The 16,816-nt window shown below is 29.3% G+C and overlaps 1 protein-coding gene and 1 pseudogene across 1 annotated transcript; both read right to left on the bottom strand.

Moving 5' to 3' along the window:
• Window positions 1-8,038: 8,038 nt before the first annotated feature.
• LOC109795305 (transcription repressor OFP16-like) lies at window positions 8,039-8,563 on the bottom strand. The gene has a single exon (XM_020354762.3). It carries the CDS (start codon window positions 8,561-8,563, stop codon window positions 8,039-8,041), a length of 525 nt encoding a protein of 174 aa, XP_020210351.1.
• A 2,029-nt stretch (window positions 8,564-10,592) lies between these two features.
• LOC145950087 (uncharacterized) lies at window positions 10,593-13,972 on the bottom strand (annotated as a pseudogene).
• Window positions 13,973-16,816: the final 2,844 nt, after the last annotated feature.

Raw genomic sequence — 16,816 nt, 5'->3', positions numbered from 1 at the left:
TATCTAAGGGTTGTAACATTCCTGCTAGTTTTTGGTGCTCTATCTTGACCTTCTGACAAATCAAACATGTAGCCACATATTGTGCTATTTCCTTTTTCATTTTGGGCCACCAAAACATTTTCTTGAGGTCCTGATACATCTTTGTTGCTCCAGGGTGTATACTCAACTTACTCTTATGTGCCTCACCTAAAATTATTTTCTTAATTTCAGAATCATTAGGCACACATACCCTATCATTAAATCTCAAAACTCCTCTTTGATCTATATTAAACTTTCCACCATCCTTTTTACCCAACAATCTCTTTTTCTTTTGAATGAATTTATCAACTACCTGAGCCTCACCAATTTGTCCATGTAAGTCACTAGTAATTTGAACCGCATGCAATTGTATTCTATCCTGACTTACTGTAGTTGATAAATTCATATCTCTAAACTTTTCTATCAATTTCATCTCATGAATCATTAATGAAGAGATATGTAAAGATTTTCTACTCAATGCATCAGCCACAACATTAGCTTTCCCTGGATGGTAATGTAATTCAAAATCATAATCTTTCAAAAACTCCATCCACCTTCTTTGTCTCATATTCAGTTCCTTTTGATCAAACAAATATTTTAAACTCTTATGATCACTAAAAACATCAAACTTACCACCATACACATAATGTCTCCATATCTTGAGTGCAAAAACAATGGCAGCTAGTTCTAGATCATGGGTTGGGTAATTCTTTTCATGAGCTCTCAATTGTCTAGAAGCATATGCTACTACCTTTCTATCTTGCATAAGAACACACCCTAATCCCATTTTTGAGGCATCACAAAATATGACAAATTGTCCATTAGGATTGGGTAAGGCTAAAACTGGTATAGTAGTTAATCTTTTCTTAAGCTCTTGAAAACTATTCTCACATTTCTCTGTCCACTCAAAGGGTTGCCCTTTCTTGGTGAGTTGAGTTAAAGGCATAGCTATTTTAGAAAATCCCTCAATGAATCTCCTATAATATCCTGCCAAACCCAAAAAACTACGGATTTCTGTTACCGTCCTTGGAGGTTCCCATAACAAAACTGCTTCAACTTTAGACGGATCCACAGACACTCCGTCTTTGGAAATCACATGTCCTAAAAACTTAACCTCCTCTAACCAAAATTCACACTTAGAAAGTTTGACATATAATTGTTTATCTTTTAAAATTTGAAGAACAGTTTGAAGGTGTTCTTCATGCTCTTCATGTGTTCGAGAATATATGAGGATATCATCTATAAAGACCACCACAAAATGGTCTAAATATGGATGAAAAATCCTATTCATATAATCCATGAACACTGCAGGTGCATTGGTTACTCCAAAAGGCATCACTTGATATTCATAATGACCATACCTTGTTCTAAATGCAGTTTTCTGTATGTCTTCTGCTTTCACTTTGATTTGATGGTATCCTGATCTTAGATCTATCTTAGAAAACACAATGGCTCTTCTCAATTGATCCATTAAATCATCTATCCTAGGAAGAGGGTATTTATTCTTTATGGTAAACTTATTTAATTGTCGATAGTCCACACACAGCCTAAAGCTTCCATCTTTCGTTTTAACTAACAAAACAGGAGCCCCCCAAGGTGATACACTAGGGCGTATAAATTGTTTTTCAAGTAACTCTTCTAATTGTTTCTTCAACTCCGCTAATTCAGAAGGTGACATCCTATAAGGTGCCATTGAAATTGGTCCAGTTCCAGGTACTAAATCAATCGAAAATTCAATCTCTCTATCAGGTGGTAAACCAGGAATATCATTAGGAAAAACTTCAGGAAAATTTTGAACAACGGCTATGTTTTTCAAGTTGACTTCCTCTTTAGCTCCCATAGAAGATAAGATTAAATATCCTTGAACTTTACCCCAAGAAATTTTGTTTATTGGTTTGGATAATGAATTCGATAGGTCCTTAGAATCAGAAAATATGATAGACTTTTCTGCACAATTGAGAAGAACATGGTTGGAAGATAACCAATCCATACCTAAAATCACATCTAATTGTGATAAAGGTAAACATATCAAATTTACAAGAAATTTTTTATTACCAATAAAAATAGGACAGTCTGAACAAACTTTATTGGCAATTACATATTTGTTTGTAGGGGTTGAAACAATCAAATTATTCTCTAAAGAAGAAATTGGTAATTGGAGGTGTTGAACACAATTATTAGAGATAAAAGAATGAGTTGCGCCTGAATCATACAGTACATTTAAAGTTTTGCCTTTAATGAAACATTTACCTTGTATTAGATCGTTGTTTTGAGCAGCTTCAGTTCCGGTCATAGTGTAAACTCTCCCAGTTGTAAGAGATCTCGGTTTGGGTCCAGAGGTATTTGCGTGTGCATTTGGTTGTCCACACTCAGAAAACACATGGCCAGGCTTTCCACACTTGAAACAAACAGGTCCTTTGAGATGACAGTCTTTAGTATAATGACCCTGTCCACACTTAAGACACTTAGCTTGATTATTCATGGGTCTATTGGAATTTCCTGCAAATTGAGAAGTTTGGGGTTTCCATTGTGGTCGGTCATAAGGTTTTCCTTCATTATTCTTTTTCTTATTAAACTGAGGGCCAAAGGATTTTGGTCTATTATCCTTATTATGATCAAAGCCTTCCAAAAATTGACACTTGTGTACTAATGTGGGAAAATCAGAGATTTCTAATATTCCTACTGCCTTTCTTAGTTCTGCTCTAAGTCCATCTTCAAATTTAATACACTTCATTCTCTCATCAGGGTGATAAAAGAAAGTAGAGTATTTTCCCAATTCCTCAAACTTAGAAGCATATTCTCCCACTGTCATGTTTCCTTGTTTTAACTGCATATATTCTATTTCTTTAGCCCTCCTAACATCATTAGGAAAATATTTTCAAAAAATTTGGCTCTAAATACTTCCCATGTAATGATTATTCCCCCTCCTTCTAATAATCTCCTGGTACTATCCCACCAATATTCTGCTTCTCCTACTAACATAAATACTGCATAGTTTACTTTTTGGTTATCGGGACAGTTCATAGCTCGAAATATTTTTTCTATTTCTTTAATCCATAATTCAGCTTTTTCAGGATTATATCCTCCATCGAATTGGGAAGGTTTATTGTTTCTAAATTCTATTAGTCCCTGTGACTCCCCCACTCTTTCCGGTTGTTGATTCCTTAACAAGGCGGCAGCCATGTCTCTAATAGCCTGCACAGCCTCAGTCAGTTCTGTATTTCTCCTTCCTGCCATCTGAAATTTATAGATTAATTATTATACTAGAAACATGGTTAGCACATTTCCCCAAGTTACACATGGAACGTTGCTCTAATACCATTAAAATATAACGCCTAATAAATTTGAGAATTTATCATTATTTTATTTAATTAACATATACGTAAATAAAATATATTAAGAGCACCAATTAATTAAATAATAATGATAATTATTACAGAATAAATAAACAATATAAAGTATGAACATATTAATAATTATTATAAATAACAATAAGCATAAAATAAGTAAATAAATGAGGTTAGGGACACCTCATTAGATAAATATATCGAGAAATTAACATAATTAAATAAACATAAGGATATATAAAATTTAAAAAGATAAGGTTCTCCTCCCTCTTACCTTAAAGTTGTTTATCTTACTTTTTTCTTTATCTTTCTCTTTCGCTTTCACGTTAAAAACCTCCGATCTTTCACTCTCACGTTAAAAAGTTACGTAAGGGAGTGCGTAATTTTGGGTACGAAGATACCATGGGACACCAACGTAGCTCACTTAGAAGGATGGACACCACGTAACTCACCGTACTCCTTTTTGCATCCTTATTTACTTTAAGAAGATTATTATTATTATTATTAATTGTTTTATATAAAAAAAAATTAGATAAGGCCTTGGTGGGATTCGAACCCAGCACCAAGCACTAGAAGTCCCTAAGCACAAGGAATGAAACCACTAAACCATTTTATTTTATATGTCTATAAATCATGTAAATTTATAATAAGTTATTTTTAGTGAGTAATATTTATAATATAATTAGTTAACACGCGCGCGCACACACACACACACACATATATATATATATATTTATTTATTTACTGAACATAAAATTTAATAAAACACTATTATTATTATTATTATTAATTAATTCATGATAATTATATAATTAGAAATAAATATTTCATAATTTTATTTCACTAAAAATGTTATAATAAAATTTATATATATATATATATATTCTCTTTTATATATATATCCATATATATAATTATCATAACTAAAAAAAATTTCAATACACTTAATAATAATGATGAAAATATTGTTAAAAATATTAGGATATTACAATATGTATTAAGTATTTTGACCGTATATTCTTTGTAGATCCACTTGCTATTAGTTTAGCATAATCTTTTTAATTTTGATAATTTATCTTTTTGTATTGTTTTATTTTTAATATTTTTCCTTTTCAAGACATTAATTTTTTTTTTGAAAAAAAATGTTATACCATGAACTTACCATTTTAATTTTTTTTTTTGGAATAGTTAGATTTACTTGATTAGAGATAAGAAAAATATTTGTATCAGTAGATTAGATTTAGTGGATCAAATTTTTTAAAAATCTACACTATTTTATTCCTGAATTTTATTAGTTTCAACTACGTACTATGATTTTTATTGTAAAAACTTTAAAATTAAAATGAGCATCATTTGATTAAATTAAAAATTAAAATCAAAACTTAAAATTAAAATGACATTTAATCAATAATTTAAAAATTAAATAATATTTTTATAATTTCAAGAAATAAATTTAGAATTTAATTGATATATATACAGTGATACTATAAATATTTCTTATTATACAACTGTCATGTATTGTGAGGTCGTTAAATTTTATAAAAAAAATACTAAAAATTATATAATATGATTTTTTTTTATTATGTCACTAGTGTTAAAATATTTATTAATCATTTATTTACATTTTGAAAAATTTTAAATTATTAAAAATAATTAAACCAAATACATTTTTAACATTACTATTTTCTAAAAATAGAAAACACAAACTCAAACTAAGCATATTTTCTAAATTTAAAATATTTAAAATGAAAATTATTTTTAAAAAATAAAAGTAAAAATATTTTCTCAAACCAAATGACCATTATATATTTAGACTCTTCTAGAGCATTACCTATCATTAGATTATATATTAATTGTTTAACTAGAACTGTTTCTAATATTATTTAAGTCACTGGCGGTCTTTACCATGCATAATTAATTGTCAAATATATAATGTATGTTAACATCGTTTCATAGTTGAAGTGAGAAGTATACACAGAAGTAGGTAGGTACCCTCGCGTAGGGCTATAAACTCCTCTCTACCCCCACTCTATGATAATATATGGCATACAAAATTCTAAGCCAAATGAACATCCACATATAATATTAGTACATATTTATGCACTTTAAGACAAATAGTCCGGTATATAAAGTTATCTAAACCAACTACTTTAAATCCATGATTAAAATTACTCAAGATAAGAATATCCATTCTTTTGACGTAGTTGTTGAAGTTATCTCTTTGGATCCTCTTTGCTTGTCCCCAAGTTTTCCCTCAGGGCACATTAAATAAATAGCAATTATTAAGCGGAGTAAACCCAAAATGTTTATTCTAATATATAACATCAAAACCCTTTTTAAGCCCAATGCGAATTTTGAGTTCTTCCACGCTAACTCTTGGCTCCGACTAAACATTTCCTAGATCAACATTCAACTGGGGATTTGAACCTGACAATACCCACTCTGGGACCTTGTGAGTTTTTGTTTTGAAGTTAGCTTTGAACACTCTTCTTTTTATAATTACATATTATTGATTATTTGTTTCTAAGAGCATTCAAAAGGAAATGAATAGCAAAATGATATCGAAATATGTTTCAAAATACTCTCTAGTTTTCTTACTAGAACATGACAGTTTTTTGGTTTTAATAAAAGGCATTTCATAAACCTGATTTAAGGCAGAAAAAAAAAGTAATATTCAATATTATTTTGTTTATGGGTGCACGTATTAATCATGTAATGACTTGTCTCTTTTTATTCTTTTGATATGGTAGTGGCCTTGTGAGAGGTTCTTGTATTCTCCTTATATAACTGTACTTTGTTTATTATATAAGTTTTGCTTATAATTTTTTAAATCATATTTCACATAAATATTCGGTGATAAGTTAATTTTATACTATATTTGACAACTAAGAATTAACATGCCGTTATAAAATATGACTATTATTAGTTAAACATTATTTTAACAATAGAAGAATCAATCATGAAAGATTAAATTGACCTCTTATATTTTAAATATATCACTGATTTAAAAGACTCAATTATTAATCTTAAAATTTGTTATGCATATACTTGATTTTTATTATAACCTTAGTTGTTAATATTTAATTAATTAATGATTATAAATATAAGCCCTTTAATATTGAAAATTTTGGATAATGAGTATATTAATTAAAAATCATTAAATACATCATATTAAATATTTGTAATTTTTAAAAGAAGTGTATGCGATGTTAGAACTAAATATATAAAGACTTAATATTATATACTAGGTAGGCTTAGTTGGGTAAATATTTAAATTTGAATCTTATTTTAAAAAAAAATAGCAAGGACTTAACACTAATTACAAAATTAAAAAATATAACATTTAACATTTAACATTATCAATACATTTCCATTATAAGTTTTAATTTTAAAAATATAGTGATTTTTTAATCATTCTTTCTAGGTAATAATTAAGAAAGTTGTTATTTTAATATAATAATATTTTTAGAATGGTGAATTTGAGCCTAACTCAAATCTACAAAACTAGTTTGTAGAGGATTGTTCTAATACCATCTTAGAATAATGAATTTAAGCCTAACTCAACCTTACAAAACTAGCTTTTAAGGTGAGAGTTATTTTTTACTTATATACTATTCAATTATCTAATCTCTAATCGATGTGAGAACTTGGATTTTTCTCAATAAATATTTTGTAAACACTATATATTTTTAAATGCTTGTTAGCATTGCAAAATTTAATTTTATCTGTTTTTTTGGTCACATTTCCCTACTATTTATCATCTGTCGTGACTTAAATATTTAGTAATAATTCAGAGAATATGTGGAGTTAAACAGAGTGTAAATATTACGGTGTGTGAAAGAAATGGAGACATACAAAGGTGGATAAATAACTCAAGTGGAATGAAAATGCGGCAGACACCTGTGAGTTTTGGGACATTAAATTCACTCAACTGTTTCTTTCTTGGGCTCTTATTCCCTAAGCATTTTTCCTATCTAGCTTGTTGATAATCGGCAAAATGCTAAAGAACCTTATCTGCTTTTTTGTTGTCACTTGTCAGGTTTACTCTTTTCCTAATCCTCGATTGTTTTTGTACTTGTTTCTGCTTTTGATAGGTGCATTATTTTCATGAGGTAAAAAAAGCTGAAAAGAAGGGGGGGAAAAGGGAGTCCAGCCACCTGCAACATTAATTAATTATATGGTCCCAATTTTCTTTGATCCCCGCTAAATTTGAGGTCTACCATTGTCTCAACAAGCTAAAATGAGATCTTATGGCTTTAAACTGAATGTATTGAAAGAAATAGATGAATATATTTAGAACGTGGAACCAAAATTTACAGAATAGTTATTGAGTTATGAGGAGGATTGAAGAGACAAATTAAAGGGCAGCATTGTACGTTAGCACACAGAAGAAAACGAAGGTGCTGGTGAATTTGTGTGCAGAACATCCCTAATACCATTAAGGACCACAGAGAGAGCAAGAGCAACAACAAACACAAGGACAATAAACGAACCCTGCTTTGTCACCCACTATCCCCATCACCAACGTCACAATAATTCCAAGAAATCACAGCACGCTCTTTTCTTCCAAAATAAAATAAAAGTATGAACAGAAAGCAGCACTATAGTCTATATTATAGTAATTAATTAAAATGAAAAAGAGGTCTAGCATTCGTCCCTCTACAGTCTACAGTCTACAGTCTACAGACGCCTCCTTGGTTTGGCTCAAGCTGTCCTTTTGATGAAACACAAACCTCGTACGTAGTGCGGGAAGGGGCGGAAGAGAAGAGTTGGAGAAGGAGGTCGGTGAAAGCGCGAAGGATGTATTTGTGGGTGTGTGTGGGATTGAGAGCGAGGTAGCATAGGAGAAGTTCATGGAGGTAATCGGAGTCTAGCGTGATGTCCAAGAGTTGGCGAGAACGAACCATGTCCTGCATGGAGCGGAGGAAGTCTTTGTAGGGGTTGAGAGAGTATTTGGGGACTCTCACGCCACCCCCTGTGGGAATGAAGAAGCTGCGACTGTCGGGGGACTCTACGATGGAGTTGGAGGTGCCAGGGGAGGAGAAGAAGAACCGCTGGGAGGCCAACACGGAGGCCAAGTCTGGCTCTGTGCTGTCGGAGTCCTTCGTGTCCGTGGAAGGTGGTGGCTGGCAGAGAATGGTGGGGTATTTCGGCTTCAAGAAACACAGATGAAGGTGTTTGGAGAACAGGCTCGGCATCTTTGATCTTTCCACTTTCCACTTTTCACAATCAGAGGGAGACAGAAAACATGCACACTTTCTTGGTCTGCGCCTTATATATAATAAACTAATTCTCTTTCTTTCCAAACTAAAATAAAACCAAACTAGTTACCACATAATTGTAAATCATGATAATAATAAATAAATTTGAAAATAGATAAATAATAATTAAAAATATCACATCAATGAGTTAGATCATTGAATTTAAAAGAGTTGAGTTAATTTCAACTCCAAGTATGTCAATCAATGTGTTTGGCTCGAGTTTGGTTCACAATTATCAAAACCCATGAAGGCCCCTAAATGACATAGAGCAATGTTGTGGTGGAGCCGTGGTAGGAGCAGTAAAAAAATTACTCTCTCTCTCTCTCTCATTGAGTCATGGAGCATGGGTTTGCATCATGGTGGTGATTCTAATAATGGGTGGAGGTTTCAATCATAGCGAGTGATAAGTTCTGCAAGGATAACGGTTTTAGCCCTCGCAGTGATCATTAAGTGTAGTAATTTCATATAAAGGACCTATTTTATTTTATTTTATTTTATTTCACTAAAAGTAACTATAAAGAAATTTATCTAAACAACTCAAAGTAAAGCAGTGACTTGCTTCTTGCTCCCTCACCCCTTTTCATGGCTTGTGAACTTATATCCCTTTAAATTCCGCTATTTCCCATGAATAAAGATATATTGTCCACCTATACATTAAAATAAAGGGTTATGTACCTATTTTTTATAATATACAATTTCTTTTATGTGTAACATTTTTTTTAATTCTTGTTACTTTATTTTAATTTTTATAATATATATATATTTTTTCATTTTAGTGCTTGTAATATATATCATATTTACTTTGAAAAAGAAATTGTGGAGACTAAAAGTAACCATTCATACATTACAAAGACTAAAACAAAATCACAATGACAAAAAAAAATTTATTTTACACAAATAAAACACATATTTATGTCTTAAAATAAATTATATATACACGTACACTTCGTACTTGAAATATAATAAAATACAACAGTTTATTATAACATGAGTCAGTGAGTCACAAAGTATTTTTATATAACATAATATTTACCTTGTACTATTCAAATAAAAAATATTTTTATAAAATTACTTTGGAGATAATATTATTAAACATAAACAATAATTTTAATCCAAATAAACACATGTGAGAAAAAATATATATGTATTTTTCAAAATGTATGCAAGCCAATCCTGGAACAGGAATTGGTCTCTGACTCCTCATTGGGACCACCCATGTGTGGGTAGGGACTCCCCTTGTATGAAAATAAAAAATCATAGACTAGTTTTACATTTATTTATAATCTTATGTTAATTTAATTCGTACATTAAAAGATTAATATGTCTAATTCGGAAACCATCATGCATTAAAAATTATGTAAAATAAGTATGAGGTTAAGTATGAGGTTATGATTTAAAATTCAAAGTGAACCCATTTTACCTAGATCCAAGGGACATAAGATTTACCAAGACATTTTCTTGTTGGCACTAAAATGAAGTTATAAATTGCTCCCTAGTCCCTACCTTTAAAAGACTATTGGAAAACCCGCGGGAACTCCAAACGCGCTGTGAAAATTAACGTTAGCCCTCTTATTTCCCCACGCAATGCTCATCTTTTACTCTCATTCGTGTCTCGCCTTTAATCTATCAATACAATGATGACACTTTACTATCAACATCAACCGACTTATGGATAAATTAATTACGTAGTTAATGTTAAAAAATAAAAGATATTTTAAATAACTTTTTTATTCTACTTGTACAGAAAATAAATTATTATAATAAATAATTTTTATTTTAATAATTAATATATATATATATATATAATTGTGAAAATTAATTAAACTCAATGCAGCATAAAGAAAAATATCTAAATATATAAATAAAATAATAATAATAAACGATTGAAAACATGATAATATCAAAGTATTAGGAAAACTAAATTACATTGTGTCTCAGTTTCAAAACCATCAACATCTATAATATGAGTTAATACATTAACTTGAAGAAAAAAAAACCTTATAATTAATTTATAAAATGTGTAATATTAAAATTTTATAAAGATGTAGTAATTCAAATAAGAAGGAAACAAAATTAAATTTTTAATTTATATAGTGATTATGTAATGACTCCGGAACACATTTATCATGGAAAATAAACTTGATGAAATGCCTGAAAAATTGGTAAAATTAGAACTAAAGTAGACATGTTTTTCTTTTATAATGTTATTGTAAAAAAAATGCAAGTTACCTATGTCAGAGTCTAAAAGACTTCTTTATAAACTACATTAGTAGTAGATGTTGAACCATTTACCTCATCGTCACAAATAAGAATTTTCATACCACTGCGAGATGTAAGTCGAGATATTGCGACATATAATTGGTCATGTGAGAAAACAGGTTGTGAAAGATAGATGACAACATGCTTCAATGATCGTCCTTGACTTTTATTTATTGTCATGGCAAATGAGACATTTATTGGAAATTGTCTACATTAAAATTTGAAAGGAATTCTCTTATATGATGGAATTAAGGACAATCGAGGAATAAAAACCTTTTGTCCAATATTACTGCCTGATATCACTTTTACCTCCAAAACAGATTTACCCAACTGAGTTATGATAAGTCTAGTTCCATTACACAACCCAAAAGATTGATCTATATTTCTCAACAACATTATCGGAACACCAACTTTCAATTTCACCTCATGATTTGGAAGTCCAGAAGCAGTGATAGTATTAAGGAATTCAGGGGTATGAACATCATCAGGTGTACCTAATTGCCCTTCAGTAGAACATGTACTATCTAAACTCAAATATGACTTTAATTTTCCAGGAATCAATGATAGTATGCAATCATTTAATTGGTTAACAATTTCATTTGTTGGTGCTAATATGGCTCTATGTTGGAAAAACGTGTGGTCAGTCATGTTTCGCAAAAATGATGGATAAGTGATATCAACAATTGATGAAAGAGAGTCACTTGTATTCTTTATAAGCAAAGTCTTTAGGAAATTCAATGTTCATCATCTCCTTGACCAACAGTTCCATCACCGATGCTCAACACCCAATCTGAAATTTTTTTAATCTTTACAGCATTAGAAATTGAATTAGTAGTCTGAAGTTTCATGTTTTTTGTCAAAGTGAGAACCTCACAGAATTTCCAAAGATAAGAAGCACTAATGTTGGCATTGACAATATCTTGTCTTGTCCTTTAGGAATTACAGGTAAAATCTGTTTTAAACCACCTCCTAAAATTACCACTTTTCTTCCAAATGAGAGATATCAACAATAGTAAATTGCAAAATATCTCTAAAAGTTCTATCAACTACTTCAAAACAATGTTTATGAGTCATGGGAGCTTCATCCCAGATTATCAATTTAGCTTTAATTATTAATTGAGCTAAATAGCTTTCCTGTTTAATATTGCAAGTAAAGCCCTCATCCACATTAATTGGGATAGCAAATCTAGAATGTGTTGTCCTGCCACCGGGAATTAGCAAAGCTGCTAATCCACTTGATGCAATTGTCAAAACAATTTCTCCCACACATATTAAAGCTGTTAATATAGTGTTCCAAACAAATGTCTTACCAGTGCCACCATAACCATAAAGAAAGAATAATCCACTCCTATTTTCAGATACCCTATCTTATCATATACACCCCTTTGCTCAATTGTCATTGATGACAATAATTGCTTATGTTCCTCTGCCAACTTTTGGCTATCATAATTCAACTCATCATAAATTAACCTATATTCATTAATGTTGAAAGAAATGACATGTTTGGTTTAGGCATTGTTGGGAAATTTGCCAAACTTCTATTTTTACTCTGCAACACCTTTCTATCTTAGCAAGCGCGAAATTTATCAATTGATTGTCATCCAATACCAAATCTATGATAACAAAAATGAAACTTTGGTTATGAACAAATTTTTAAGTTTATGAAAATAAATGAAATTTAAAATTAAAATATAAATTTAGAAATGCAATCAAATAAAATTACAATTTACCAATTTTATCCTTCTTACTTATCATTAATTTTTTTTAAGAGGAGTGAATTAGCTTATATATATATATATGATCAAAATTGGTATACAAATACCAACAAAAATGATAATTATCAATTAGAAAGAGATTAAGAAATGAGAGAAAAAAAACATATATTCTCACCATCTTTAATAAGAACAAATAAAGAAAAAAATTAATTTTTTAAAGAACAATAAAATATTTCATAAAAAGATAAAATAAAAATCTTTAAAATTATATTTTATAATATCGACCAGATGAATATTATATATGCATGGCATGTCAGGCATGGAAACTAAAAGTGGGATTCAGGGCGACAGAAATGCCCCCCACACTTTAAACTTGTTGTTGTTAGTGAGTCTCTCTTTGTCATTTGCAGTTGTACCATGTGAGTGTGACTGTCCTTCCTTCCTCCTCTAATGGAATCACGTGAATGCTTCATCTTTCTCCTTCCCATTTTCCATTTATACCTATATGGTTTTTGTTCGTCCCTGGAGTATCCACTGCCGATAGCAGTGACTAATTTTCTTGCTACGTTGGAGGCACCTCAAAGGGTGGGATAACTAGCCTCAAGATTTAACGCGACTGCTACACAAGGCAGGATTCGAACATCTGACCTTGCTTATACACCCAGGCTTCGCTATATGCTGTGATTTTTTGTGCCCTCCTTTCAAATTTCTTGCTTTCAATTTTTCACTGTACCAGCGGGGATAACAACTGTTGTCAAATTCCATTTTATATATAAAAAAAATTGTTTGGTTATTAGCCAGAATTGATTTTCTTTAAAACCTCAATTTGACTACGCTTTTGCATTCAGTTTTGTTTTACAACAAACCGTACTTTCAACATACAAAAAACATCCAAACATAAAACTCTCTTCGTATATTTATATCATTTTTTTTTTCTTGTCACATCATGTTACTCGTCATGTTTATATTTTGATTCTCTCCATGCATGTAACAGCATACAAGTTATGATGCAACATTTTCTAGATTGTAGACAACGAATTTGAGCCATTTAAAATTGAAAATTAATTAATGATCAAGTAAAATAAAATATATATGATTGTAATTAATTTAGTAATTCTTGGATTGTTACGAAAGGCTTTATTGTTAAAATGAGAGTACCTGCTAGTGACTGCAAAGTGGAAAATGACGAGGGAGTGTGAAAAGTAGTTTGCTTGGTTGTTAATATGAGCGTTTAATCTGTAAAAGATCTGAAGAAAGGCTTGGATGATATGGACTGTACCAGCAGAGATAAAGAATGTGCAGACATTGGGAATTTGTTCCACACTCTTGGCCCTCCCATTAACCCACCAATAAGCCTGATTACTAGGCCCATCATATGTAAGTAACAAAGTTGTTTTGTTTTTTTCTTTAGGTGTTGAGCTTTTATTCTGCAGAAACGAGTAAAAAAATAATTGTTAAAAATTAAAAGTAGCTAGATATCCAACCAATTTATTTAAAGCATATATATATATATATAAACGAGAATAGTTATTATATTACTCTATCAAAACAATATTATTTAAGGCTACACATTTCAATGAAATGTTATTCTCAATCTTTTGAAAATGCTTATAGTCTTTTAAAAAGACTTGTCGATTGTCTTTATTCTTAGTCATCTAAAAAAAAAATTCTTAATCTCAATGAGTTAGTCATTTTAATTTTATAATAAAACTATAGGGAGTGTCTGTTAATGTTATGACACTCCAAAATAGTGTATAATAATTGGATGAATTACAAGTATAAATAAATCCCAGTTATGCTACCTTCTATAAAAGGTATAATTTGGTGGTTAGGAAGATGATCATTATTGATGACGTCGAAGTTGGTTAAAAATTGCTTCTTTTAAATTAAAAAAAGAAGTAAATTACTTTCCCCGACTTACAATAATAGTCGTATTTTAAAAATCATAAAATAAGTGTCATATTATTATTTTAATATAATATTGTATTATTTTTAATAGAGAAGATTAATCATAAAATTAATATAATAAATTACTACTGGATCATAATTTTTTACGTTTATAAGATTTCTGCATATCTTATAAAAAAATATTTAATTTAGTATGTTAAATTTAAAATATCTATATTTAATATCTTAAAATATATAAAGTAAGAACAATTATAATTATGAAATATAAATATTAATTGCCAAATAAAATATACGTGAAAAAAGTAATTAATATCATTTAAAAAGGTGTAAAATATAGAAAACTTGAAAGAAAGAAAAAAGAGTCTAAAACATTAAAAAAAAATCATGATATCAAAGAAGTATTCTCTTTTATTTATTGATATAAAATAATTTAGGATGACATTTATCATTAAAAAAAGAAAAGTAATTTTTTTTGTTACTCTTTCATGTATATATGCTATAATAACCCCAATTTCTTTATGGAAACAATTCATGTTGGGAATTCAGTAAAGTATTTTGAATCAACCTTTCAGTTTATATATAATGTTAAATATTTCAATAGAGGAGATTAATTCAGTTCTATCTCATTCATACATTATCTGTTTTGGTCCGATTGAGTTTTAATCTAAGCAAAATTTGGGATTGAGTAAAGGCAAAAGCTAAACTTATCTGGATTTGAAAACTTGTCAGATAGGATTAATTTCCGATATGAGACAATAAATTTGAGATCCGAACAAGTTATATACAGTATAGTTTTAAAATTTAAATGAGATTATATAATTCAGTTCTATTTCATGCATTGTTGTGCCTTCACTGTGACAATAATAAATTTAAAACACCATAACTTTTATTTTCATAAAGGATATTAATAATCTAAATTTGAATTCAATAATTAAATATCGTTATAAATTCGTGGTAATGCAAAAATATTTATAAAATTATGACCTTACTTGATTTGAAATATTGGTCAAAATAAACACAATGTTTTTTTTAAAGTCAAGATAATTAAAATATATTTCTTAACAAAACAGATTTGGTGTCAAAATAAATACAAAAATTGAATTTGTTTTGTCATTAGAACATGTAACTAACATTTAACAAAAATGATTTATAGATCACAATACACACAATGAGGTTGAACATTAATATGAAACCCTCTATCCACAATACTCATACTCATAAATACTAATGAAATAAAAAAAAAGATTTGTCTAAATACATTTTTACTTGAAAGAAATAATAGTTTATAAAATACATAAGATAGAATATTCACATTTGATTTAAAATAGAACAAGTTCAAAACACAAATATCTCCAAAATAATGACTAGATCATAGTGATTGTTCAAAAATAATTCATAAATTTAAGGATTAATAGCATTTCTAAGCAAGATGAAATAAATCAAGTATACAAAATATCATCATCATGATCCTCCCCGATAGATGCTAGACAAAAGATGAAAATTTTTATGATGGGCTTGGGGCCTAGTATGAGCTAATTGATACATTAAGTAATTCATAAATTATTTGATTTTGTCCAAATTCTACAAGTGCGCCGATGGTAAGGGTTGTTTCCTTTGTACTTCAATGTTTATGATAATGGAAGTACCTTCAAAGATATTTCAACACTCAAGTTAAAGAGAAATGTAGGGTAAGTGTAAAAATTAAGTTAGTATAACATATAGTATAAAAATTAGGTTTATAAAAATAACTTTCTTATTAAATTTTTATGGTCTAACTTGACTTGTTTGACTTATCGAGTCAAGTCAAATGGGATTTATTTTTTATGAGTCTCAAAATAAAGAATTCAACATAATTTATTTATGCCTAATACACTATATAATTGAATTAGGCCACTTTTGATAACTATAATTTTTTAAAAAGTTATATACTTTTGTTATATATTTTTTTATGTGTAATTATTAATTGATATTATTATTTTCATTTCAAAAATTAAAATATCTTAAACGTAATTTTCATGTTAAGTGTTCTTACCAAATTTTGTAAGTGCGTCGAAGATAAGAGTCTTTTTTTTCTTTCTTTTTTGTAGTCTAATGTCCATGGCGACGAGATATCTACAAAGATATTCCAACGCTCAAGTTAGACAAAAGGCTAGAATTGATGTAAAAATTAGATTAGAATAATAACAACTACTCTTGATGTCAGTTCAACTTAACCAAATTAAATTAAGATCATAAACTTCAAAAAAAAATTAAGATCTTAATAACAATTATTTATCATTTTAAAAATATTCAAGGTGAACATATATAT

The sequence above is a fragment of the Cajanus cajan genome, chromosome 7, assembly GCF_000230855.2.
Source record: "Cajanus cajan strain Asha chromosome 7, NIPB_CcT2T_4, whole genome shotgun sequence".
NCBI classification, from domain to species: Eukaryota; Viridiplantae; Streptophyta; class Magnoliopsida; order Fabales; family Fabaceae; genus Cajanus; species Cajanus cajan.
This window is presented reverse-complemented; position numbering and strand designations above follow the sequence as displayed.